This window comes from Diadema antillarum, unplaced genomic scaffold, assembly GCF_040938485.1.
Source record: "Diadema antillarum isolate AM-2024a unplaced genomic scaffold, OU_Dant_1.0 seq00000193_RagTag, whole genome shotgun sequence".
NCBI lineage: Eukaryota > Metazoa > Echinodermata > Echinoidea > Diadematoida > Diadematidae > Diadema > Diadema antillarum.
Genome location: NW_027271256.1, coordinates 718,434 through 744,009, shown reverse-complemented (window position 1 = coordinate 744,009; position 25,576 = coordinate 718,434). Strand labels below are relative to the sequence as shown.

General features: G+C 38.6%; 1 protein-coding gene across 1 annotated transcript; it reads left to right on the top strand.

The window, feature by feature from the left end:
• The first annotated feature begins 21,072 nt into the window (after positions 1–21,072).
• Positions 21,073–23,810, top strand: LOC139728710 (NACHT, LRR and PYD domains-containing protein 3-like). The gene is made up of 3 exons (XM_071639653.1): positions 21,073–22,619; positions 23,192–23,359; positions 23,799–23,810. Exons 1-3 carry the CDS (start codon positions 21,078–21,080, stop codon positions 23,808–23,810), a joined length of 1,722 nt encoding a protein of 573 aa, XP_071495754.1. The 5' UTR covers positions 21,073–21,077.
• The last annotated feature ends 1,766 nt before the right edge of the window (positions 23,811–25,576 follow it).

Below are 25,576 nucleotides of genomic sequence, written 5' to 3'. Positions count from 1 at the left end.
GGACAAGAAAACAAGATGACGAGTTGTTGAAACTTGGGTAGTCTAAGTGTATTGGACAAAAAGACAAGATAATGAGTTGTTTGAACTCGGCAAGTAGACTAATTTGAGACAAAATGACAAGTTGACGAATTGTCGGAACTGGGCAAGTCGGTTTGTTAAAGACAAGAAGACAAGAAAATGAGTTGTAGGAACGCAGCAAGGCGACTTGTTTTGGATAAGTAAAAATGGTCCTTTTTTATTTATTTTATTTATTTCAACATAATTTGACAGGATAACAAGATCAGTAGGTGAGTGCTGTTTTACATCAAGGTCCTGTACAATCATAAATACAAAATCATGTTACATACATATAAGCAAAAAAAAAAAACCACAACAAACAAGCACTCACAGTTGTATGGAGCAAAACGTTTCGTTGAAATCAGTAAAAAAAGATCAATGCATGATATGACAAAACAATATGATAGAAAAGGATATACGAAAACAGAAAAAAGAATACAAAATTATATACACAATCATACCATTAGGTGTACAAAAGGAGTTTTAAAAAAAGTACACAGTCGTTGTACTTTCGCGGTGAATTAGGCAATTACTCCGTTCTGGTGGTTCTTTAACGCTTAATCATGTGTGATTGTAAGCTTTTCTTGAACCATTGCTTCTTTTGTGAAAGGAAGGAATTATGGGATTATTATGGGATGGAGCAAAGTGATGTGTTTGTTGGTTATTGATGTTTTGGACTTTTTCCGCGCAAAGCCCGTGTCAAAATTATCCTGCTTTAGTTGTGTTTTAATCCTAGATTAGTTTTAACGTTTCATTATTCTAAGCATTGCTTTGTAGATATTGCTATAAGTCTCGTTTTGAATGGAATTACTGGGGGCCGGGGACAATATTTCCCACAAATATTTTCATTATAATGCCAACTGCCCAAACCCTCTCCCCACCCTTCACGAGGAAAAATAAGGCGATTTATCATGAACATATATAATTTACTTACTATTTCTGAAACATGCGGGGGATGATTGTACATCCCCCCCCCCCCCGCTATCTACGCCCCTGCTTAGTGGGGAAGTATGCTCTGGGAGATGGGAACAATAATCATGTTTGCGAAATATGATATTGCTGTAGAAGTAAAGGAACGAACATAATACACATAAGTGACAGGTGTATGAACTGAGCTGACATGCCTTCTCCCCTCCACCTCCGTAAATCGATCTATAAACTTGACTCTGTTATCTTTTCTTTTTCTAGTTCTTGCAGCTTGTCAAAAAAAGTTAGTGCTGGTGGCCGTAAATACATATGCGCTCTCCCAAGTCCACTGTTGGTGAATCAACGCTACAATGTATGTGTTAATATCACATTTTGTTGAGAAATGCCTGTGACATTACTTTTACCAATTGTTGTTTGTAGGTTGAATAACTCACAAACCCTTATTTGATAATTCCATTTTAAATTCCAGAGTGAATAGCTAACTAGTGCAGGTCTTTGATTTGGTTTTAATCCCAATTAGTTTTAATTTATTTTCAGTCTTTTTCCCCCCAGATTTCAAAATCTCAAATGAAGTGGCTTGAAGAGAAAGGCATATAGGTACGTATTATTTGACAATCGCAATTTATTCATAGTTTAATATAATTTCAGATAGTTTCAGATGCTTTAAAGAGCAAGTTGCTGCCTTCCGTCTGTCAAATACGTGTCCAGCATTATTCTTTCCATCATAACAATTTGTGGAATATTGCAAATGGCTTAAAAATCAGGAAGGATATCAATTTTCCCAGAGATTGATGTCATGCAAGTGGAAGAGAAACTCAGTATGCAAATCCACGACGCAATGAGGATACAAATGTCGCAAAGAAATTTGTGTATTGACTTGCCGAGTTTTAACGACACGGCTTCTTGTCCCCTTGTCCAAACAACTTGTCATCTTGATTTCTTGTCTTGATTTCTTGATTTCTAAACATAACGACTTGGAGAGTTTCAACAGCTCATCATCTTGTCTTCTTATCCCCCAAAAGTCAATTTCCGAGTTTCAACAACTCGGTATATTGTCTCTATGTACCAAACAAATCGACTTGCCGATTTTCAACTCGGCCTCTTGTCCCAAACAACTTGTCATCTTGAAATCTTGTCCCAAACAAGTCTACTTACTACATTTTAACACAGCTCGTCATCTTGTCTTCTTGACCCAAACAGGTCGACGTGCCAAGTTTCAATAACTCGGCTTCTTGTCCTCTTGATTTCATGTCCCAACAACTTGTAATCTTGACTTCTTGTCCTTAACAAATCGATTTGCCGCGTTCCAACAACTCATCATCCAAACTTCTTGTCTCAAACAAACCAACTTTGCGAGTTTCAATAAAAGGTAATTTTGTCTTTCTGTCATTAACTAGTCGACTTTCTAAGTTCTTATAACTCTACATCTTGTCTTCTTGTTCTAAACAACTCAACTTGCCGAGTTTTAACAACTGGTCATCTTGAATTCTTGTCCCAAACAAGTCGACTTTCCGAGTTTCAACAACTTGTCATCTTGTCTTTTTATCCCAAACAAGTCGACTTGTCGAGTTCAAACAACTCGACCGCTTGTCTTCTTGACCCAAACAAGTCAACTTGCCGAGTTCCAACAACCCGTCTTCTTGTATTTTTGTCCAAAGCAACTCGACTTGCCTAGTTTCGACAGCTCATCATCTTGGCTTCTCGTCCTAAACAAATCGACTCAACAACTCGGCTTCTTGTCTTCTTGACCCGAACATGTCGACTTGCCGAATTCCAATAACTCGACTTCTCGGTATTAAACTTGCCTCCTCGTCTTCTTATCTCGTCATCTGGTTGGCACCTATAAGCTTCCGTAGTACAAACAAGCTAACTTTGAAACATTAAATTGATATCGTCCTTGTCAGCAGCCAGACATACGCCCACAAAAGACTTCTGTTACACTTTGCTAAAGTTGAAAAATTATACCGATACAAATATTGAAAGTGCGTGTGCGTATGCTTAACAAGCGTTGAACTGCGAGGTTTTCTCCTTATTCTGTATGATTAAACCTAAGAAAAAGCACAGTCATGTTTTTATATAATATGCCAAACCTATCACTTAAATATTGGGCAACCGACATCACTTGTGACTACTCAAGACCAACGGTCTCATGCAGAATGACTTAAAGGCACAAACTCCTCAACTTGGAAATAGACAGTCAGACCGCAGCACGTATGCTAAGGACCCGATCCGGCAAAATTTATTCAGCACTCTCGTTGACGATCTTTACGTTCGAAAGGTGTCTCGTCGTGCGAGATTTTGCGAGAGTGTGACAGGGCTATAGTTTTCACTGAGTAGCTACTTGTACATACATTCGTCACGGCTACACATCACAGTAAATTGATCTCCAAACTTTGATCTTTATTTTGGTACTAAATTTAGGTATAATATCGGATCTTGTCATGACGATATAACCAGTTGAATTTGAGTAAATTTTATCTACTTTTCACGGAAGATTTTGTCGTCTAAAGTTCGTTTTTCGTTCCTGACCGGATTAAAAAACTGTTGTTTCTCATTTTGGCTTTTTCGTAGAGAGGAAACTTAGATGCTCATCAAATATTGGAGTCAAGGAAACACAAGCATAATTTATACAAATTTTTTCGTTTTGAAATATCTGTAAAATTCACTCCAAAGCCGGAAGTATGCTCCACACAAAGTGTACAGTGGCGCGAAAGAATTCTCTCATTGGGCAGTGCTTGCATTCAGCGCTTGAACTTGGCTTGAACTACACGCGGCCAAGAAACCGCAAGTGGCATGAAACCGTTATGTAGCAGCGTGATGACGTAATGCAAGCGCTGAATGCAAGCGCTGTCCATGAGAGAGCTTACTCTTGAGATTAAGCACGGTTTCAAGCTGACCAGCACTGACATCGATGTATATTTTACTGGTTCCTGACCGAATTAAGCAACAAATTGTCAAGATATTTACATGGATACAAAGATTAGGAGATGGACTACCAAATAAAGCATTTTCATTGAGACGCAAGGTGAATCTGGTATTTTTTTAACGTCTTAAACGTGTACTGCACGAATTGCTTTTTTCATCATTTTTCAAGCTCAAATTACGCTATGATATTTTTCATTTACAATAATTTGAGTAACATGTGACGATAGTTGACATATTTTCCTTGAATTTGATACCAAATTTGTGAACATAAGGTGTATTTTTGTTGCCGAAAGCCCAAGGACAAAATCCCCTTACGCAGCTCATTAGGTATGCAAGCCTAGAGCGGGCCTGCATACGAGTTGAATAAATACGAGCGAATTATCGGGTGCTGCGGACTGACTAATACCAGCAGGGACTGTTATAATATTTCAGTTTGGCCAAACCCTGTACCTGCATCATGTCGTATTTGAATACTTGTTTTCTTTACCTTCCCTCTTACTGTGTAATGAAACATTCTATAACAATTATTCGATAAAACCTCGGGTTTTGTTTGGTGTAATGATCTCAGTATGATTCATTTCTCTTCAGAGCCTCCTTTTCAGTTTTTTTTTTTCTCTACAAAAATGGTTCGGCACCTCAGGATGCCTGTGTCTGAATAAAGACAATTGCCGAAGAAAACAGTCTAGCATTAGAGACTTGAATGTGTTTACCGGTTTCCATGCATAACACTGACAAGAGAGAAAGCAGTAATCCTTGATCGAGGATTATTTTCTTCTTCAGTATAAGATGTATAGCTGTGTAGAAACGGAGGCTAATCATAGATGGTTTAGCTAATCATCAATAATCACAGCTTTCTCCTGTTACGACGCCCGTCCACGCAATCCATAGATAATGTAAAAAGATTGAAAGATGGAGCAAGAGTTCCACATGATCTATGCATTTTTGAAATAATGCAGAGCAGTCACATGGATGTTCATTGCTCTTAGATATAAGTGCCGGTTTCTGATATTAACTAGATTGGAAATTTGTCAATACTAACAAATTAGGCGATCCGATATATTCGGAAATTAATCTTTTGAAACCTGATCACATAATCACATGACACCAATCGTTGCATATGTGATTAGAGGAAAAGGACCATGCGATTTGTAAGGTTCTCGTAAAAAAAAAAGAGAAAACAAATACTAATTTGACTTCTTCTTGACATAATCTGTATGTGTGCAAAATATGGAGAAAATATGTACGCAACGTATTGACGAAGATACGTGACGAAATATCTTTCAAACTTTGACCCTAATCCACACAGCCAAGATTGCGTCTGATTAGAAAGCTGTTATTTGATTTAAAAAAAATCATACGACATGAACTTAATGTATGCAAAGTACAGGAGGAATAGGGCATATTACAACCAAGATACAAGATAAAGTAGTCTTGACCCTTAACCCTGCCTTGCACATCCGTGATGGCGTGTGATAAAAGATTCGTTATTTTACAAAAATGATCGACATGTCGTGGTCCGAATATGTGCAGAATATCGTGCAGTGCGACATATGTTCTCAAGGGGTGGTATTCTGTACGGATCTTAGGACAGCTCTCGCTCCTAAATACGCGATTGGTATTCTGTAACACCGCGCGTAGGAGGAGAAATAGGATATTGACGTCAGAGACCCTTATTTCTCTCCCAGCTTAGGACAGGGGCGCAACTTGATATGTTAATAGATGTAATTAGATGTTAATGAGATCTTCAGATAAGTGGTATTCTGTAAGCACAAGTAAGATCAACTTTAGGAGCAAAATTAAGGATAGCCTCTAAGCAATCTTTCTCGGGGGATTTATGCCGTGCGACTGCGTATCAACTGTGTCATGTTTGTTCATAAACAAGAAAACAAATACACGATTCTTATAGCACAGTGTAACGTGTTCCTCTCACAATTAGGATTCTAAAACTGCAGTCTAGAATGTTTGCTTTCTTTATATGGGATGTATTTCTTTGTTTGTTGTTTGCCATTTTCTTTCTTTTGTCATGTTTGAATACGTATATCTCTCTTTTCATTTTTTGAAGCGCCATGAACACCGAAAGGTGGACATGTGCGCTTTACAAGTTACTAATGTTACTATTGCTGCTATTATTCTTTCTCGTTTTATTATTATTGTTATTGCTATTACTATTAGCAGTAGTCGCTTCCCAATAGCCATTTAGGTTGCGTAAAGAATAAAGTACTAAAGTAACGCAACGATCCAAACACGCACATTGTTTACACGTGTACTAGTATGCGACGCAACACGGTGACCTGTCCATGAAAATTATGCAATACCATTCTTGTTTTTTATTTTCTTTTTAGAAAAGGTAGTGCACTAACATGTTTAGGATATAAAGGAGCTAAAGTAACCCCATGCTTGCAATCTTTTAGTATTATTAATCTCCTTTAATAACATCCATCGGGTTTTTTCCGTTTATTATTGTCGTACATGTAAGTCTTAGTATTTTACCATAAAAATAGGGGAGAAGCAGGATGAAGCGGGACAAAAATTGTGATTTGGTAAATTTTCTCAAATAACTTTCTGATACTATAAGAATTGGGCACTCATGTATCCGACCCAAAGATAACTAGAATGCAAGCACACCAGTGGGTTGATACTATATATTTTTACGTAAGTCTCAAATTTATGCGGTTATATTTTTTTTTTCTGGGAGAAGTGGGTTTCATTGGTTGGGGTAAAGTGGGACAAGCAGTTTGCTATAGGCAAGACAATATTACAAGCATATATCATATCATAATAATGTGTGTGTGTGTGTGTGTGTGTGTGCATCTGAATCTCAAAAAAAGAGAAAATCTCTGATATTTAATCATACACTTGTAACTTTGAATTCAATAGGAAGAAGTGGAACAGTGATGATGTCCCATACCCCAGCACTCCCCCCCCCCCCCCGAAAAAAAAGAAAATCAAAATGGTGACTAACTTGACAGTTGTGCTAATTTTTACAAAATCTTTAAATGCAAATTATTGGAACTCATAGGCCTACATATACAGTCCTAAGTGCCTGCTAAAGCTATACGATAAATTCATGTAGCGCTTTACAGTGACTGCAAAAAAAAAATCAAAAAAGTGTTCGATGAAAAAAAATATACATATATTATATATATATATATATATATATATATAAACTTATCAGCAGAGCTGTTGCAGATTAGTTACCATGCGCTTGATGTACCCTGATGTCAAATGGCTTATAGGTGATAAGACTTGAATGCTGATAAGTTCAAATCTTTTTGAGATACAAGAGGTGTTCCACTTTGACGTTCTGCCGCATCCCAGTTCACCACACTCTCCCCATGAACGCATGAATCTTGAATGCAGATCAGTCATTTTGTCTTTACTTTGGTACTTCGATCTCAGTCATGATACGGTGGAAATACTAGTCCGTGGAGCAGGCAAAACTCGTCCATTATTATTAGATACAGTATAATCTAATGATTACGTGTAATAATGATTAAAATTGTATTTTGTAAAATTAGACTGACAAGTAATGCATCTCGATCTCCTCGAACATTATAGCAATGTGAAGCGCATGTTTGAGCAGTGTAGATCTTGGACGCACATTGCGTAAAACTCGCCAAATAATTGGCTTATGGAGACTTCGTCGGGCGTGTATGTCTTTTCTCATTAATATTCAATATTTATAAATAACTGTCCTAGGACAGGCTTAGGACAGGCTTACAGAATACCGATTTTGCCTGTCCTAAGGGTATCCTATTTTCTGTCCCACGCGCGCTCCTAGGATCGAAATAAGGATCGCCCTTACAGAATACCACCCCAGATACAGATCGAGATTGTGCATATCTGACTTTTGCCCCATATTCACACAGCCAGGACGGTGAAGTAGTTGTTACTATAGTTATGTTTCCAACTTGGACCAAAACGGTATCTGCTTATTGAATTGAATTGAATTGAATTGAATTGAATTGAATTGAATTGAATTGAATTGAATTGAATTGAATTGAATTGTATTGTATTGATTGAATCAAAAAGTTGTTTTATTGATCAATATCCATCGCAGCCTGGGGCTGAATTAGAGACATTGTTGACAAAGAACTATGAATACATTGAAATACACACAAGATACAGCGTAGTAATGACAAATAAAAAAATGCATACAACAACAACAAAAATCAATCCGACCAATGAAAAATGAGATCAGTCTGTAATACAGAACAAAAACAAATACATGCAGTACATACAATTACAGTAGCTATATCACTTTCTTAATAGTTATAATAAATGATTTGAGTACAAGTTAATTATGTATGCCGGTAATTATATTCATGTTGATGCAGATGTTGTTATACAACTCAAATCAACACATTTTGCACAGCAAAAATAATCAGTGTGATTCAATAAAAACGTTCTTGAAATCTTCTCTTGAATTCCTAAACATCAACTTGTATATCAAAATACATGTACATTCAACCTACACAAAGCACATTATATCAAATGTCAAAATAAATATATATCATATTCAATGCATTATAATGTATACAAAGGAGCGTTAGATATTTGCACATCTCTCTCTCTCTCTCTGAGCTTACTCTTATTCCACGAATACAAACACTCTCTCGTATATCTACCAACAAATAACAAAATCATTTAACTAACACCTCTTTATAATCATTATTGCACATTATTGTATCAGAAACTGATCTCACACAATAAACACAATCTAAACGCATAAAACTTACATTATGAAATAATTTGAACCGTTTCGGAGAATAATCATATGTTATGAAGAACCTGCAATTCTACTATTTCGACTTGCTGTTTAATTCCTGACCCTGAGCTCCACAGTCTTTCTGATAATGATAATACAGGCTTAAGGATTGAAGGACGAAAAATTACGTATCTGTAGTTTTGTGCTTTACATATAAGGAAAACGAAAATTAACCATTTTCATTCTGCCAATTTCTTACAGGATGGGTGCGAAACAGTCACATGTGCCAGATTCCCTCCTGAAAGAGATTGCCAGAGATATCCCAGACAATGAAGCCATCGAGGGCCTTGGAAAAGAATTGGGCTTCAGAGTTGCAGAAGTCCAGAACTTCATAAGAAGTAACAGCAAATACAACGTAATAACTAACGATGGAACTATCAACATGCTTCGTAAGTGGAGTGAGGGAGTTAGCCCGTCGAAATGCCGATCAGAATTGAAAGGAGCTCTGATGAGAGCCAAGCTAGTGCGGATAGCTGAGACGCATTTGCAGTCTGGTAAGTTTCGATTACCCCCCCCCCCCCCCCCCCCAGCAAACACACACTCATGGACATTCACAAACATACAGAGACAGAAAAACAAAAGAGTTTTCACTGCAGGAATGAAAAAAAAAATAGTGTAAGGTGTGGAAATCAATAAATCTATTTTACAACTAGAAATGTCGCTAAGGCGACTGGTATGCCTCCGCCATAATGCATGATTCTCCTAATAGGTCTATAGTACATGTAGACAATGTGTGATTACATTTTCACAAAACTGGCAAAATATCAAAATGACAAGTTTGTCACAAATGAGTTGAAAGTTCACCTTGTTTGACCTAGGTTTAATTTGATGAAAAAGAGAGAATGTATTTGGGCTTTAAGGACTTTAACTTGATTTTGATCCATTCATAAGTTTATGCGTTGAGTAATTTTCAAGGTATGAAGAAAATGTGCAATTTCTGTATTGAAAAGTTCATTGTTACCATTTTCATCTGGCCTTTGACCATAAAATTCATAGGATAATCACTGTCAGGCACAACATGAATAAATATGTAGTAAGTTTCAAGATAACTTGAGCCACTTCTGAGATATGGAGGAAAAAGTTAGTTCAGCACTTTCCCTTGATCTTTGACCTTTTGAACTTTGAGGCAAACAAAAAAAAGAAAAAAGAAAGCTTCCAGAGAATCTCTATTAGATTATACATGCATACACCAAGTGTAAAAAAAAATAATCCTGCTGGCATTGCATAAATATGAGGGAAATAGTGAAATTTTGAAGTGTTGTCCTTGACCTTTGACCCCTGACCTTTGACCTATGAACCTCAAATTCTCTAGATAATCACTGCCAGTCAGTACATGTATATGTTCCATGAAGATACCTCGAACAATTTCCAAGATACGGAGAAAAAAGTGAAGTTTTGATATTTTTACTTGACCTTTTGACCTTTGACCTTTGACCTCATGACCCCAAACTCTCACCAGAGAATCTTAATTGGGTAATACATATATGTGACCGTGCACCTCAAAACGAACATAAAGTCGCACACATTGATTTTGCGTGAGGACTGAAAATAAGTGAAATGGGTCAACATAGCCGAACTTGACTTTTTCATATTTTCTGAAAGAGCGGGTCTTCTTTTACATTATGCTAAAATTTGGTATCATAAAACGGGCAGGAAAGTGTGCTTTTTTAGCAATTCATCTCGAACATTTTTGGTAGAATAGTGTGATTAGGTGTGTCTGTAGAATCCCTTTTTCTCTTCTGAAAAACCTTGTCCACACTCTTCACTTTCAACTCTAATAACTTTGAAAGGATAGTGCTACTGCTTTGAAATTTGGCATTGATTATGGACAGAATGTGTTTAATGAGGCATGCTTAATTTCAGTTTAATCTGATAATCCCTTCATTGTTGTTACTCTGGTGGTATACTTCCTGTTTTTTTTTTTTTGTCCCATTCATCGCACAGCCAGCACGGTTTGGTAAACATTAAGCGCTTGAATAGCGATGTACTTCAGAGCCTCTTTTCTCAGTTCACACTTTTCCTGAGTTTGTGCTTTCTTTCCAATATTTAGATAGGTGAGCAGAGTCCATTTGATTTGAGTTATACATCATTTTAAAGCTTAAAGTCTGCTCTTTTAGAATATGGTCTTTACTAAAAATTCATGTCTGGCGACTTTTTGTTTGTTTTGAGGTGCAGGGTCACATATATACTAAGTTTCAAGAAAACATCTTCAGGCATTGCATGGATGACCTTTTGACCTTTGACCTTGAGCATGTGCACCCAAAAGTTGATAGGCACAACTTCAGTCCGTAATACACATACATGCCAAGTTTCAGTAGGATACCTCAAAATAGTCTGGGTGCCAAAGCCACTTTTTGGGCCTAACCTTGTTTTACCGTCCACCCAATGTTTTTTGATGGTTTTACCCTATTTCGGGGGTGCTGAATCCAAATCTGGATGATGCAACTCTTGCATCCTTGAGGGTTTTGAGATATTCAAGATGGCCGCCAAAATGGCCGCCAAAACCGGAAATTCTCACGTATTTCCTTCTAAATGGTGAGATATTGAAAAAAAATTGATGGATTTACCCTATTTCGAGGGTGCTGAATCCGAATCTGGATGACGCAACTCTTGCATCCTTGAGGATTTTGAGATACTCAAGATGGCCGCCAAAATGGCCGCCAAAACCGGAAATTCCCACGTATTTCCTTCTAAAAGGTGATATATTGAAAACAATTGATGGTTTTACCCTATTTCGAGGGTGCTGAATCCGAATCTGGATGATGCAACTCTTGCATCCTTGAGGATTTTGAGATATTTAAGATGGCCGCCAAAATGGCCGCCAAAACCGGAAATTCCCACGTATTTCCTTCTAAAAGGTGAGATATTGAAAACAATTGATGGTTTTACCCTATTTCGAGGGTGCTGAATCCGAATCTGGATGATGCAACTCTTGCATCCTTGAGGATTTGAGATATTTAAGATGGCCGCCAAAATGGCCGCCAAAACCGGAAATTCCCACGTATTTCCTTCTAAAAGGTGAGATATTGAAAACAATTGATGGTTTTACTCTATTTCGAGGGTGCTGAATCAGAATCTGGATGATGCAACTCTTGCATCCTTGAGGATTTTGAGATATTCAAGACGGCCGCCAAAATGGCTGTCAAAATGGCCGCCAATTAAAACCGGAAATTCCCATGTATTTCCTTCTGAATGGTGAGAAATTGAAAACAATTGATGGATCTACCCTATTTCTATGGTGTTAAATCCGAGTCTGGATGATGCAAACCTTGCATCCTTGAGGGTATTGAGATATTCAAGATGGCCGCCAAAATGGCCGCCAAAATGGCCGCCAATCAAAACCGGAAATATCTATGCATTAGCTTTTAAATGGTGAGAAATAGAAAACAGTTGATGGTTTTACTCTATTTCGAGGGTGCTGAATCCGAATCTGGATGATGCACCTCGAGATAGTCAAAATGGCCGCCAAAATGGCCGCCGAAACGGAAACTCCAATGTATTTCCTTCTTATAAATGGTGAGAAATTGATAACAATTGATGGTTTTCGTCAATGGCACAGTTTGAACTTGCTGTATATACAGTGAAACCAGCTCTACTGGATATCTTTGAGTTGGTACTATACAAGTGTGCCAGCAATAATTAACCCTTCAAGACTACAGATGCGGTTGAATAATTGCAAGATTACACTGTTTCCTCTACATATAATGGATAAGTTTTGAACACTAACAATTAATGGACAAGACATGTTCATCTAAATCATATTGTGATAGTGATGTAGAGAAGTGTACTGAAATTACCCAACATTGCCTGCCTTAATCCATGAGCAATTTTAATCTCTTTATCCATGAACACTCAAATTGGTTATTTGGTTTATATTGGTGGTCTTGATGACATTGTTGAAGACACAAGTGGGACATTTTTATTGTTATGCTTCAATTTTTTCTTCAATATGATGTAACATTATGTATGTATATTTATGTATATATAATCTATTACAAACACACACGAGGGGACGGACAAATCACAGGTAACGCGCCTTGGAAAAAAAAAAACTAAATAAAAATCAAACGACAACATGGAAGGTAATAGTTGATAATCCAGTACTTACGAATATCATAATCGCGCAGAGTGCTTTTGAAATTACCCTTATTGATATCTACTATAGTGGTCATGGATGCAACCATTTCCAATGACCTAATCAGAATATGCGACAAGTTTCACAAGAATACGAGGCGAGACTCGTCAGAATACAAGACAAGTTTCAACACCAAATACCAACATGCCATAATTTGATTTTACTCTATTGATAGCCGAAAAGGATTGACTTTACATCTATGGAGCCATATTATTGGAGACCACAAGCATTATTTCGTAACAATTATGCATAAAGACATATTATTAAAGATATATTGACATTGGAATTTCTGCCACTTATTTTGGCTGTCATCTTGGACGTCTAAAAACCCTAAAGAATGGACGAATTTCAACAACCAAGTTTCGAGGGTGCTGAATAGGGCCTAAAATTTACCAATTTTTGACAATTATTTTGGCGGTCATCTTGGACATCTCAAAACCCTTAAAAAAGAACACGAAAGTTGCATCAACCAGGTTCGGATTCAGCACCCTCGAAATAGAGTGAAACCGCCACTTGTTTTCAATTTTACACCATTTAGAAGGTAATATAGGGCTCACATGGAAATTTTCGTTTTTGACGGCCATTTAGGGGCCATTCTGGCGGCCATCTTTGTCATCTCAAAACCCTCAAGGAAGTAAGAGCTGTATACTGGAGCTTCAAATTCAGCAAACTCAAAATAGTGTAAAACCGCCAACTGTTTTATATTTTACACAATTTAGAAGGAAATAGGGGGTCTACATATGAATTTCCGTTTTTCGCGGTCATTTTTGGCTACCATCTTTATCATCTCAAAACCCTTAAAGGTAGGGAATCCCATTTGCACGCCTTAAATGAAGAGTTGTATAAATACAGTGGTATGTTGAAGAGAATATCATTTTAGAAACTCCCATAAAGTATTGAAAGTGGAAGGTAACATTTAGTACATTTTTTTGACGGTTAGATTTTGAATTGAATTGTTTTCGAGGCTCACCGTAAATTCCAGTACATTACTAGGCTACCTTTGCAGACCCATGTACTGCATGTGTGTCCATCATGTATATTTTGTGAAGAAAGTTCATCAACACTTTAACAAACATTTCTATATCTATACATTCTATGTATACATTCTAACATATATGTTATTACATCAGCTCTTGTACTTTTAGATTTGTGTTTATAGATCACAAATACAGAAGAATGCAACAAAAAGGCTTAAGTGTGGCTGACACACAGAACTACTGAGTAGTTGAGTTTTGTGCATTATTCAAATTTTAGATAACTGTTGACTTCCAAATTTCTAAGCAGTGGCCTAAGCAAGTCCCCTGAGGTTCATATTTAATGTTTTGCTGCATTTTGGGAGGTCTGTAAAAGGTATCCCCTACCTTTAAGGATGCAAAAGTTGTATCCTGAGCTTAGGATTCAGCACACTCAAAATAAGATAAAAACCACCCATTGCTTTCAAATTGTCACCATTTAGAAGGAAATACATGGGAACTTCCGTTTTGGGCGGCCATTTTAACGGCCATATTGACTATCTCAAAATCTTCAACAATGCAGGAGTTGCACCATCTAGATTCTGATTCAGCACCCTCGAAATAGGGTAAAAAATCAATTGTTTTCAATTTCTCACCATTTAGAAGACGCAAATACGTGGGAATTTTTGGTTTTGGTGGCCATTTTGGCGGCCATCTTTAATATCTCTAAAACTTCATGCATGCAAGAGTTGCGTCATCCAGATTCGGATTCAGCACCCTCGAAATAGGGTAAAACCATCAATTGTTTTCAATATCTAACCTTTTAGAAGGAAATACGTGGGAATTTCCGGTTTTAATTGGCGGCCATTTTGGCGGCCATCTTGTATATCTCTAAAAGTTCATGGATGCAAGAGTTGCATCATCCAGATTCGGATTCAGCAACCTCGAAATAGGGTAAAACCATCAATTGTTTTTAATTTCTCACCATTTAGAAGGAAATACATTTGAATTTCCGGTTTTAATTGGCGGCCATTTTGGCGGCCATCTTGAATATCTCAAAAACTCCATGGATGCAAGAGTTGCATCATCCAGATTCGGATTCAGCACCTTCCAAATAGGGAGAACCATCAATTCTTTTCAATTTCACACCATTTAGAAAGAAATACGTGGGAATTTTCGGTTTGGGCGGCCATCTTGGCGGCCATCTTGAATATCCCAAAACCCTCAAGGATGCAAGAGTTGCATCATCCGGATTCGGATTCAGCACCCTCGAAATAGGGTAAAACCATCACTTGTTTTCAATATCTCACCATTTAGAAGGAAATACGTGGGAATTTCCGGTTTGGGCGGCCACTTTGGCTGCCATCTTGAATATCTCAAAACCCTCAAGGATGCAAGAGTTGCATCATCCGGATTCGGATTCAGCACCCCCGAAATAGGGTAAAACCATCAAAAAACATTGGGTGGACGGTAAAACAAGGTTCAGCCTCTGGCACCCAGACTAAAAGGTTTTTTTAGTTACGCTGTCCACAAAATTCATTACGGACGGAAGGACGGACGGACGGACGTGCAACCCGAAAACATAATGCCTCCGGCACCACTTCGTGGCGGAGGCATAAAGATAATCCAGAAACAAGACAGCAAAGATAAGTAAAGAATTCTCTGGACACATCCAAAAGTTGTATTTACCTGTGACAGTTTTGACGACGGGCCGTCATCTTTCTCAAACGATAGCTAATCGGCAACTGATGATATGGCGCCAATCAGCAATCACCCAGGTGTGACATCCGAGTGATAACGCCATCATAAATGTCAGACAGTTGGTATGCACCCCAATCCCGGTTCATATTGTGGGGGTTCTTTTGATCCAAATGGTCTCCCACAATATGAACCGGGATGGGGTGCATACCAACTATCTGACATTTACGTCACGATGTCACACCATGGTTGATTGCTGATTCTCGCCAAATCATCAGTTGCCAATTAGCCATCGTTTCAGAAAGATGACAGCCCGTCGTCGAAACTGTCACAGGTAAATGCAACTTTTGGAAATGTTAAGAGAATTCTATACCTATATTTATCAACCATCCTTATGAACTTATTTTGCAAGACAGCAAAGATACTAAAATAAGTTTATTTGTGAGTGGTGTTTCAAAAGAATTTATGTCACGTATACACCCTGGGTGGTGGGAGGGCAATCATCACTTTGTCAACTTCTCCTCTCCCAACTAATCCGCGCATTCAAAAAAAAGAAGAAGAAGAAGAAGAAGAAAAGATGTGACCCTGCGCCACAAAACCAACAGAAAGTCCCCGTACATAGATTTTTTGTTAAGGGCAGATTCTGAAAGAGCAGATAACTCAATTCATATGGGTTTTTGTAACCTACATAAATGTTAGAAAGAAAGCCTATACTCTGGGAAAGTTTAAACTGAGAAAAGAGGCTCTGAAGTAAAGCGTCTATTCAAGCCCGTAATCTTTACAAAGAGCCCTGCTACCTGTGCCATGACTGGGACAGCCACTGTAGCAACAACAATGAAGGAAGGTTATTAGATTATGCTGAAATTGAGCATGCTCTATTAACACATTCTGCCCGTGATTAATGCCAGATTTCAAAGCAGTAGCATTATCCTTTCAAAAGTTATTAGACTTGAAAGTGAAGAATAAGCAAAGGATTTTCAGAAAATGAAAAGGGGCCTCTACGATAGAAAAAAAATGATCACACTACTCTACCACAAACAAAGGGTAGTAAAACACCTGCTTTTGTTTTGTTTCGTCATGCACGGGTACAAATGCAAAAGATTATCCTCTCATTCAGACCTAACTAGTATGATTCTCCAGTAATGGCAGTCAAGGTTACCGGAGATCGCACTGAGGTAGATAGTGTCAGCGATATAAGTTAATCAAAGATCCTATGTCAGTACATACGATGATTGGAAAGTTTCACGCAGAACGCCAGTAAGATGCCCTTAGCGGCAGTACCTCACAGGCATCTCCCACGCAGGTACTTCGCAGTCCCCGTATGTAGCCAAGATAATGATATTCTTTGGAATTGCTGCCAATCCTTCAGAGGAATTCCTTCACTGGGTTGTAAGCACCAACGCGACTGAGTCAAAGGTCACACAGTGTACCCGCATTCAGAATTTACGTAGAACGCGTCCAGCAAGTAAGACACATGCTCTGACTGGCCCAAATCCTTGTCCGTCCTCAGAAATTTTCATGTACAGTATGCTGGAGAAGCACCCACACACAACAAGCCCGCGTAGCTTGCCCGGAAGGGTGTGGCAGGGCCTAAACATTGTTGCGGGTAAAAATATTTGCGTGCGCACCTCCGAGCGACTAGGAGTGAGATAAGTGCTAGGTACAGCTGTCATGTGCGGGTCATCTGCGGGGATCTCCGGGTTGTAAAAATTGTTCTAGCACGCAAGGCTTACCCGGAAAAGTGTGGCAGGGCCTTTTGGCCGTGTCACACCTTTTCGGGCAAACTACGCGGGCTTGTTGTTAGGAGGGATTTTCCAGCACGCAGGAGAATTTTCCGCCTGCGAACAAGAGTGTTTGCGAGTTTCGCACTTGTTTCTTTCCTGCTAGACGCGTGCTACTTACCTTTTACTTGCATTTATTTCGTTTGACCTGCTTGAGAGCTTTGACACCGATTCGTTTTCTGTTACTAGCGACTTACGGGTCTTGAGAAGTACCTGCTTTGGAGTTGCCTGCGAGGTGGTGCCGATAAGGGTCTCCCCACTGGTCTCCTACGGGCCTTTTCACACGGTATCTGGGAAAGTTTTGCCGCTTGACTTGCGGGGAAACAAATTTGTTACCAGGAACTCTCCGCAGTTGGTCCACACCTGACAGTGCCTAGCCAAGTTTTGAGCATGACCATAACTTTTTCTTTCTTTCCGGGTGAGTCAGGGGATGCCCGGACAGGTCCACGCAGACCGCTAGTAGGAGGCCCTTAGCAGCAGCACCTCGCAGGCAACTCCAACTACACAGTCCCCGTATGCAGCCAAGATAATAACATTCTGAGTTGTCAGCCCCCCACCCCACCCCCTGGCGCCTGGCACATAGTATACCCGCAAGTAGAATTTTAAAGTAGAACGCGTCCAGCAAGTAAGACACATGCATTGACCTTTTCCACCTTTTCCGCCCTCAGATATTGTCCGGTATGCTGGAAAATCAGTACACGCAACACGCTCGCGTAGCTTGCCCGGAAAGGTGTGATCGGGCCTAATCATGTTTGCCGGTAAAAAGAAAATAAATAACAAAAAATTAAAATAAAAAATGCGCGCGCACGTCCGAGAGAGATACTTGCTAGGTACTGTCATGTGCGGGTCATCTGCGGTTACCTCCGGGAAGTAAAAATTGTTCTTCGCAAGTCGCAAGCAAGGCTTGCCCGGAAAGGTGTGACACGGCCTTTTGCCTTTTGCCTTTTGCAACGGCAGCTTGCAGTAATTGTGGACGTGCACAGTCACAGCAGCGAGTGTAGCGACATGCGAGCTGAGCTGAGCGAGCTGTGTGCGAGTAAACAGTTCGCTGAGACTAGGGAAGTAAGACAAAAACTCTCTGTGCACAGTCTTTTGCAACGCGATTTTCGATTCGTAGGTTTACACATGATTCTATACAGAATTTGTTTTTCCCTTGTCTATGCCAGTCTTAGTCCTACACAAACATATCGGGAAAGTACACCTCACATAGAAATCTTACCCGCTCGACGCTAGTGGAGCACTCTTTAGAAATTCCACAATTCAAAGCGGCAGCGTTTCACTTTTCGACTGAGTGTTGACCATCTTATGTAGTGTTGGGTACAAACGGACCCCTTCAAACCCCCCCCCCCCAAAAAAAAAAAAAAAAAAAAAAAAATCTTCAGTCAAGAAAAAAAATCGCACCACGGGCTCTGGCAGCACTGATTTTAAGCATATCTATTTTACAGTGTTCACTATTTATCGACCCTACAGTACATTGTCGTACGATACGGAGCACGTACACGTTTGCATGTACGTGGAAGTGTGCATCAGGGGGCAAACGAGTCCCCCCCCCCCCCCCCCCCACACACACACCCAGGTGCTCCGTGTAACAAATAATTGATCAATTATTGAAAAACAAAAATGAACAATGAAGGCATTTTTCTCGTCTAAAAGTTGTCAATTTCATAACTGAAAGTGCGAAATTTTTTGCCCATAACGGGGCTAATAATACACTAACAATATTTACTTATGAGTAAATTAAGTGTATAGATGGGAGCCTTTCGTCCTCGATAGTGCCCCCTGAAACATACATTTAGCAAACGGTACATATTTCCTTTTCTTCTATGCTAATAAAGCAATAAAAGTCCCTATTGTGGGAGAGGGTATCCCCCTCTCACACCCTCCCCCGCTTGGTCGCTTCGCTCCCTCACCAAGGATCTCACACCGTCACATAATGTAGCCCCCGTACGTTATAATCATATAGTAATTCACAGTGATTTTTTTACGATGTTTGATTTCCTAGAAATTTGATTTAAAATGCTCTATAAACGCGACTTTTATACTCTGTTTTTACAAAAAGTCCCTACCGCTGGAGGGGGTATCCCCCTTCCACACCCTCCCGCCGCTTGGTCGCTTTCTATCGTTCCCTCGCCGAGGATCTTACATGGTCACATAAATCGTGCCCCCGTCGAGATTTTGCCCCCCCCCCCCACCCCTCAAGAAAAAGACAAACAAACCAAAACAAAAACAGGAGTGAATGCGTGCGTCACTTTGTGTGTTTAATTAAAGCACGGCTAAATTTCAATTACATACGTAAAGAACATGTAAACTTCTCGTTACAAGTCGTATTCAATACTGAATACAAAAACTATGTCATTTAATGTTTAAAATGACACTATGTAACATCATGTGTGCACCAGATCGCACAATTTCACACCCCGAAATATGTTTCCTTTCTAAAGTGAATGTAGAAAAATACTTTGAAAACAAAATAATATGCTTATGGATACGTGCCACGAACAATGTATGTACGATATACATATTATATGATATGTACAAGTGTATTTTGTAGATGTACATGATGATACAGGAACCAATAAATAAAAACAAAAAAAAAACAAAAAGCAAAATCTCGCAGGTTACATTTTAGTGTCAAAACGCACCCCCTTGAAAAAAAAAATGCTGGTGACGCCCCTGGTGTAGGACCTTTGGTTTCATCTGGCAGTCAGATTAATATCTCCGAGAGATGTTATAATTCCTCTGAATCTCCGAAACTGGCCTGAAACATTTAAGTCAATGTATGCCAATTAGTCCCATTATCAAAGCAACAAAAACAATAACATTATCGATAATAATAATAATAATAACAACAACAGAAGGAGAAACTGGCGTGGCATATCTTTATTTTTATTCTTTTTTTTTGGGGGGGGGGGGTGGCTTTACTCCTCCGCCCCCAACCTCTTTCCTCTCCAAGCGAAACGCAGAATTGTTTATTTGATATTTGCTTTTTTATCCCAAGCCGCTCGAAAAAGTTTAAGCTGTGGAATCTTAAATCATTATGAAATTATAACACATCTAATTGCTTATTTCTGGCACACAGTAGAAATTCCTCTTTTTTAAAATCCTCAAGTCTTTTTACAAAATCAAAACAAAAAATCAATACTTTGGATAATCTATTTTCCTGTCAACAGCAATCAAATATGAGCGGTGATTTTTTTTTTTTTACATTGTATTACTGATCAACCAGACAACTGTAAGCTAAGTTGTTGATTCCCCATTGAGGTCCAGGGACCGAATGCCCATCCCTTGTTCGTCCAGGGAGGTCTCTTCTCACCCCCATGGACTATCGTGCATTTGACACACAGTAGAACAACAATAGAGTATACTTGGATTGGAAATCAGAGATACCTCAAGAAATCTCACGTTCATATTTAGAAAGATAAGCACTGAAGATATTATCCAGTAAGTCTTTCGTTTGAATGGTTGCGTCTGAAATCGATACGTATTTCTAACACTTTTGAAAAGATTTCGAACAAAAAGAAAAATAAACTCTGCTGACGAAATTTCGACTTCATTGGAGACCCTTCAGTGGTTAGCCTTCTTCGCCCTATTATTCTACTTAAGTCTATAGTTGTGTAATATTTTAAATCTGATTAATTTTGTTATGAATGGCACAGCCCTTGATTTGGTTTTTAAAAAAGTGATAAAGTCCATTAGGATTTTTTTCCTGGTAGTTGACATTGACATATTTCGTCGTTTGCATTTTTTCAGATTCCGCAGGATCCGGTGTTTCAGAGGGAAATCATGAAGACTTCACTCCTGGCGAGGTTCGGCAGTTAAAAGAACATTTACAGATGATATATAAACGCATTTGGAGCGACCTACGCACTTCCCCACTTCATCGCGAGTCATCTGTGGAGCTGGATGAAATTTTTACACATCTAGCGATGTTTTTTGAAGGTATGGGGGGTACCAAAACGAGCATGTCCTACGATAATTTCACCAAACACTTGAAGAACATTTGCGATAAGAAAGAGACAAAGACACGCATTGCAATATTCGGAGAAGCCGGTGTTGGCAAGACAACTTTTCTTGCCAAACTAACGAGGGACTGGGCTTTGGGAAGGTGTCTGAAGGATATTGATCTTCTCTTCCTAATTCCTCTGAGGGAAATCGAGGGAAACGCATGCTTTGGTGATATCATAATGAACATGATACCCGATGGAGAGGAATTTGATGGATCAAGAGTAGAAGAATACATTCGAAAGAAACAGAACAGGGTGCTGATTCTCTTTGATGGTCTTGACGAGTACGGACAAGATATCAGCAAAAAAACTTCAAATGATGATAGCATTTCTGTGATCAGAGGCGACAAGCTCACATCCTGCCCCGTTGTTGTTACCACTCGAACATGGAGAGCTGAGCAAGTAAAGTCCATCACCGAGATGGAAAAGAACTACAAATTTGTTGAAATTACCGGTTTCGACGGACAAGATGTGATTTCTTATATTTCAAAATTCTTCCCCGACAACTGGGTGGCTAGATACAGTCTCATTAAATTGATAACAGACGAAGACAGTTTAGTAGCACAGTATATGCAGCCTTACCCCATTTACTGCAGCATGCTTTGTTACATTTGGCACGATGAAGGAAGCCGCACAATAATTCAGAGACTGGAAACATTCGCTCAACTCTTCCAAGAATTGATCCATCATCTCATAGTCCACTATGCTGGAAAGGAACAAAACCATTGGACGAAAGCAAAAAGGCTGAAGAAAGGCGAGGACGCTTTACAGCAGTTTGCCAAAGATGCGCTCTCTTGTCTCCTAAAGAATAAGCTTGTGTTTCAAGAAGAGGACCTCGAGACAAGTGTACAAGACCTGAAAACTGTCTGTGAAATTGGGGTGCTCACAAAAGAGGAGCGGTTTGTTTGTTGTCGAGAAAATAACAGAAGAAGAACGAAGAATGTGGTCGGATACCGAATTCCACACAAGTTATTTCAGGAGTATCTGGCAGGTTTACATCTGGCATCGCTGTATGAGAGCAACAGGGAAGAGTTCAACCACCTCGTGAGAGGACTTTTGGAGGACTACAGATTATTTACACACCTTTTTTACTTCACCGTGGCACAGAATAAGGAAGTCGGAAGGGCTGTCCTTGTTTCCTTGTGCAAGATCGATGACGTATATCGTATTTCACCTAATTGTGACCCGTGTGAATATCATGGACATCAAAAGATCTTTGATTTCATCATTGATGTCGCATTTGAATGTCAAGAAACGTATGCTCTAGAGCCTGTCTTCCTTGCCCTAAACAAAATGTCGTCATTGACAATGGTAGGTTCCGGACACACAACTCGTGGATGGAATTTTGTGTATAAGGCCGGTGGTAACTTTGTAAGTACTCTTCATGGCACATTCAACATTATCACTATTTTGATTTTTCTTCATACACTTAACCGACACTGTAGACGAAAAAGAAAAAGAAAAATGATAGGCTGCCACATGAACTCTGCCTCTGCAATAAACTTGTGTCAGAATAATCGTGCATTTATGAATGTGATTTAAATGCATTAAAAAAAACCAGTTATATTGTGAGTCGCATTGTCAGGAACTAATCTATTTTTTTTTTTGATAAAAACTTCTCCATAACATTTGTTTGTGTGGTATCTACAACATATTATTGATATCATGTAGCATCGTGGTTAGGATTTTAACAGAATATCCACACGCCTAACATTAGAATAACCATACCTGCACTAATGATCTTTGCACTTTGCACTCTTTTACTTGTATGAAATAAATATTAACAAAATGAGACATTACTTATTTCATTTTTTGGGGGATGGAGGGGGATTATACTTTTAAACCTCATTATATTTACACCATATAATTATATAGTGACTAATACTATTTGAAAAAGTCATGCAGCGTTGGTCTACTTTTGTGTTTTGGGCTTCCATGAAAAGGCAGCAAAGCGTTTAGATGACCCTGAGGTTACAAACGTCCGATGTGGCGCTGAAGCTCCTTTCCGACGTATCGACGTTCTCTCTAACCTCAGAATGTTGGAGTTGGAGAATGTCAGACTGGATGATGACTTCTTTAGAGCAATGGCTATCTTAGCTCCACAATCAAAGGTAATATTACTTTATGAAGAACATATTACATCTATCATGTATAATATACATAGATGCAGTTCTTTATAGAAACATATCTGTTTTCTTCCCCTACAATAATACTGCAATAACTTTGACCCTTTTTTGTAAGATATGTGTGTCAGTGTCAGCTTTTTAATAAGTGTGGTATGATTATCTAAATACCATCTTCACTTCCGCTGGCCGGGGGTTCATATTTGGTTCCCCTCCCCCCCCCCCCTCTCTCTCTCTCCCTCTCCGTCTATCTCTCTCTTTGTAGGCGTTCTTGTATTGTTACCCATGTTTATCTGTCTTTTTGTGTCCTTTGTTTTTTTCTCTTTGCAAAATAATTTAGACCAGTATAGATACACTTGAACGATTTTTTTTTTCAGGAAAAATTGGTAATAAGACACGATTTTTTTTTTTCATTTTATTTCTACAGGATGAAATGTGACCATGCATCACAAATGAACAAAAAAGTCGCACGCACTATTTTTCTGTTTGTGAGGACTGAACATAACTGAAATGAGCCAACCTAGCCAATCTTGAGTTTTTGATATTTTCTGAAAGAGCAGGTCTTATTCTACACTACAATTTGGGATCATAAAACGAACAGGAAATTGTGTTTTTTAAATTAATTTTAAACACACTTTTTCTTAAAATTGTGTGAGTCGGTGTGCCTATAAGTTTTATTACAGAGACCCCTTTTGATTCCTTAAAAACCCTGTATAAACTGTCACTTTCAAATCTGATAACTTTAATATGATGACACTACTGCTCATTCAACAGCTGTATCTAATGATCCCTTCGGTTTTTATCTTTTTTTTGCAGCAGTGGTTTCTATCCTGGTTTTTTTGTTTGTTTTTTGTTTAGTCATCGCAACGCCAGCACACCTTAAAAAAGATTAAGCACTTGAATAGACCCTGTCCTTCAGAACCTCATTTATCATTTCACATTTTACATTTTGTATTGTTGTTTTTTTCAACCTCCTACAACACTGCCTAGCTGGAATCAATGCGTGTTCGTTATTGGGATGGTTACGAAGGGTCTGGAATCTCGGCTGCTGGGTTACATGACTACGCTATGATTATATGTACCATGCCGAACCTTCAGACTTTGGAGCTAACTAATGTCGACGTAGGAGACGATTTCTTTCTCGCCCTCGCAGAAACAGAACCAGCAAAGGTATCTCATATTGTATCCGTGTTTGTGTGTGTGAGTGTGTGTGTGTGTGTGTGTGTGAGTGTGTGTGTGTGTTTGTGTGTGTGTGTGAGTGTGTGTGTGTGTGTGTGTGTGTGTGTGTCTGTGTCTGTGTGTGTGTGTGTTTTCGGTGAAATATAGTGCAACGGACTTGAGAGCACATTTCCAAATGTGTTATTTCTTTCAAATTCGCTCTCACTCTGCATGTATGGCAATACACTGTAATCATCTATATTATATATATATGTGTGTGTGTGTGTAGGCCTATAAAGTTTCCCCTTTTTGATCATAATCGCATGAGAGATTGTAACAAATTAGTTCTTGGTGGTTTAAAAAGAAATTACGTAATCATCTTATGTTTCCCTATTTTGTTCTCATATTGTGAAACAACAATTTCAGCAAAGATTGATAATATACTACCTCCTCTACTAAATACTGCCAATAGATTAATGTATTTAGATTTGCATTTCTTTGATATGATGATCTGTCATATCGTGAAAGTTAAGTTATATTCACGCGTTGTGTTTACGAACGGTTTGATTGCGCAACGGAGAGGCGTCATAATCATATATTTTAAAGTAATGTATCAGAGAAATAAGGCCTTTCATGCGATATCTGGCTTTACGTATAACATCGAATTTTATTAAAGTTTTGGAAAAATATACGCCCATATTGCCATCATTTTTACTTAGCAGCATTAATCGCGAATACCTCTTATTGATACGGAATGAAGTTAACTCGTTTTGCAACCAAATTCGTCTTAATTATGAATAAACAATTGGTGTCATTGCTAATTACAAAGGCGAGAAATGGTAGTAGAATTGTGAAAATACAATGATCATATGATTTTATGGTTTTTCAAATGTGTCACTTGAAAAAAAAAAGAAGAGCCAAGTTTCCTTATTTCTATTTCTTAAACTGTTTATCCATCCATAATTCAACCGTTCTTTCCACACAAAAGACACGCACGCACGTATATATATATAACATATCATACATATATACAGTCTGATATGTATA

What these genes read in the sequence shown, in the direction of transcription:
- LOC139728710 (XM_071639653.1), top strand. Translation starts at nt 21,078, where the DNA reads ATGATATATAAACGCATTTGGAGCGACCTACGCACTTCCCCACTTCAT. An exon ending in ATAAGGCCGGTGGTAACTTT is followed by an intron (nt 22,620 to 23,191) that starts GTAAGTACTCTT and finishes TTCCATGAAAAG; the next exon opens with GCAGCAAAGCGTTTAGATGA.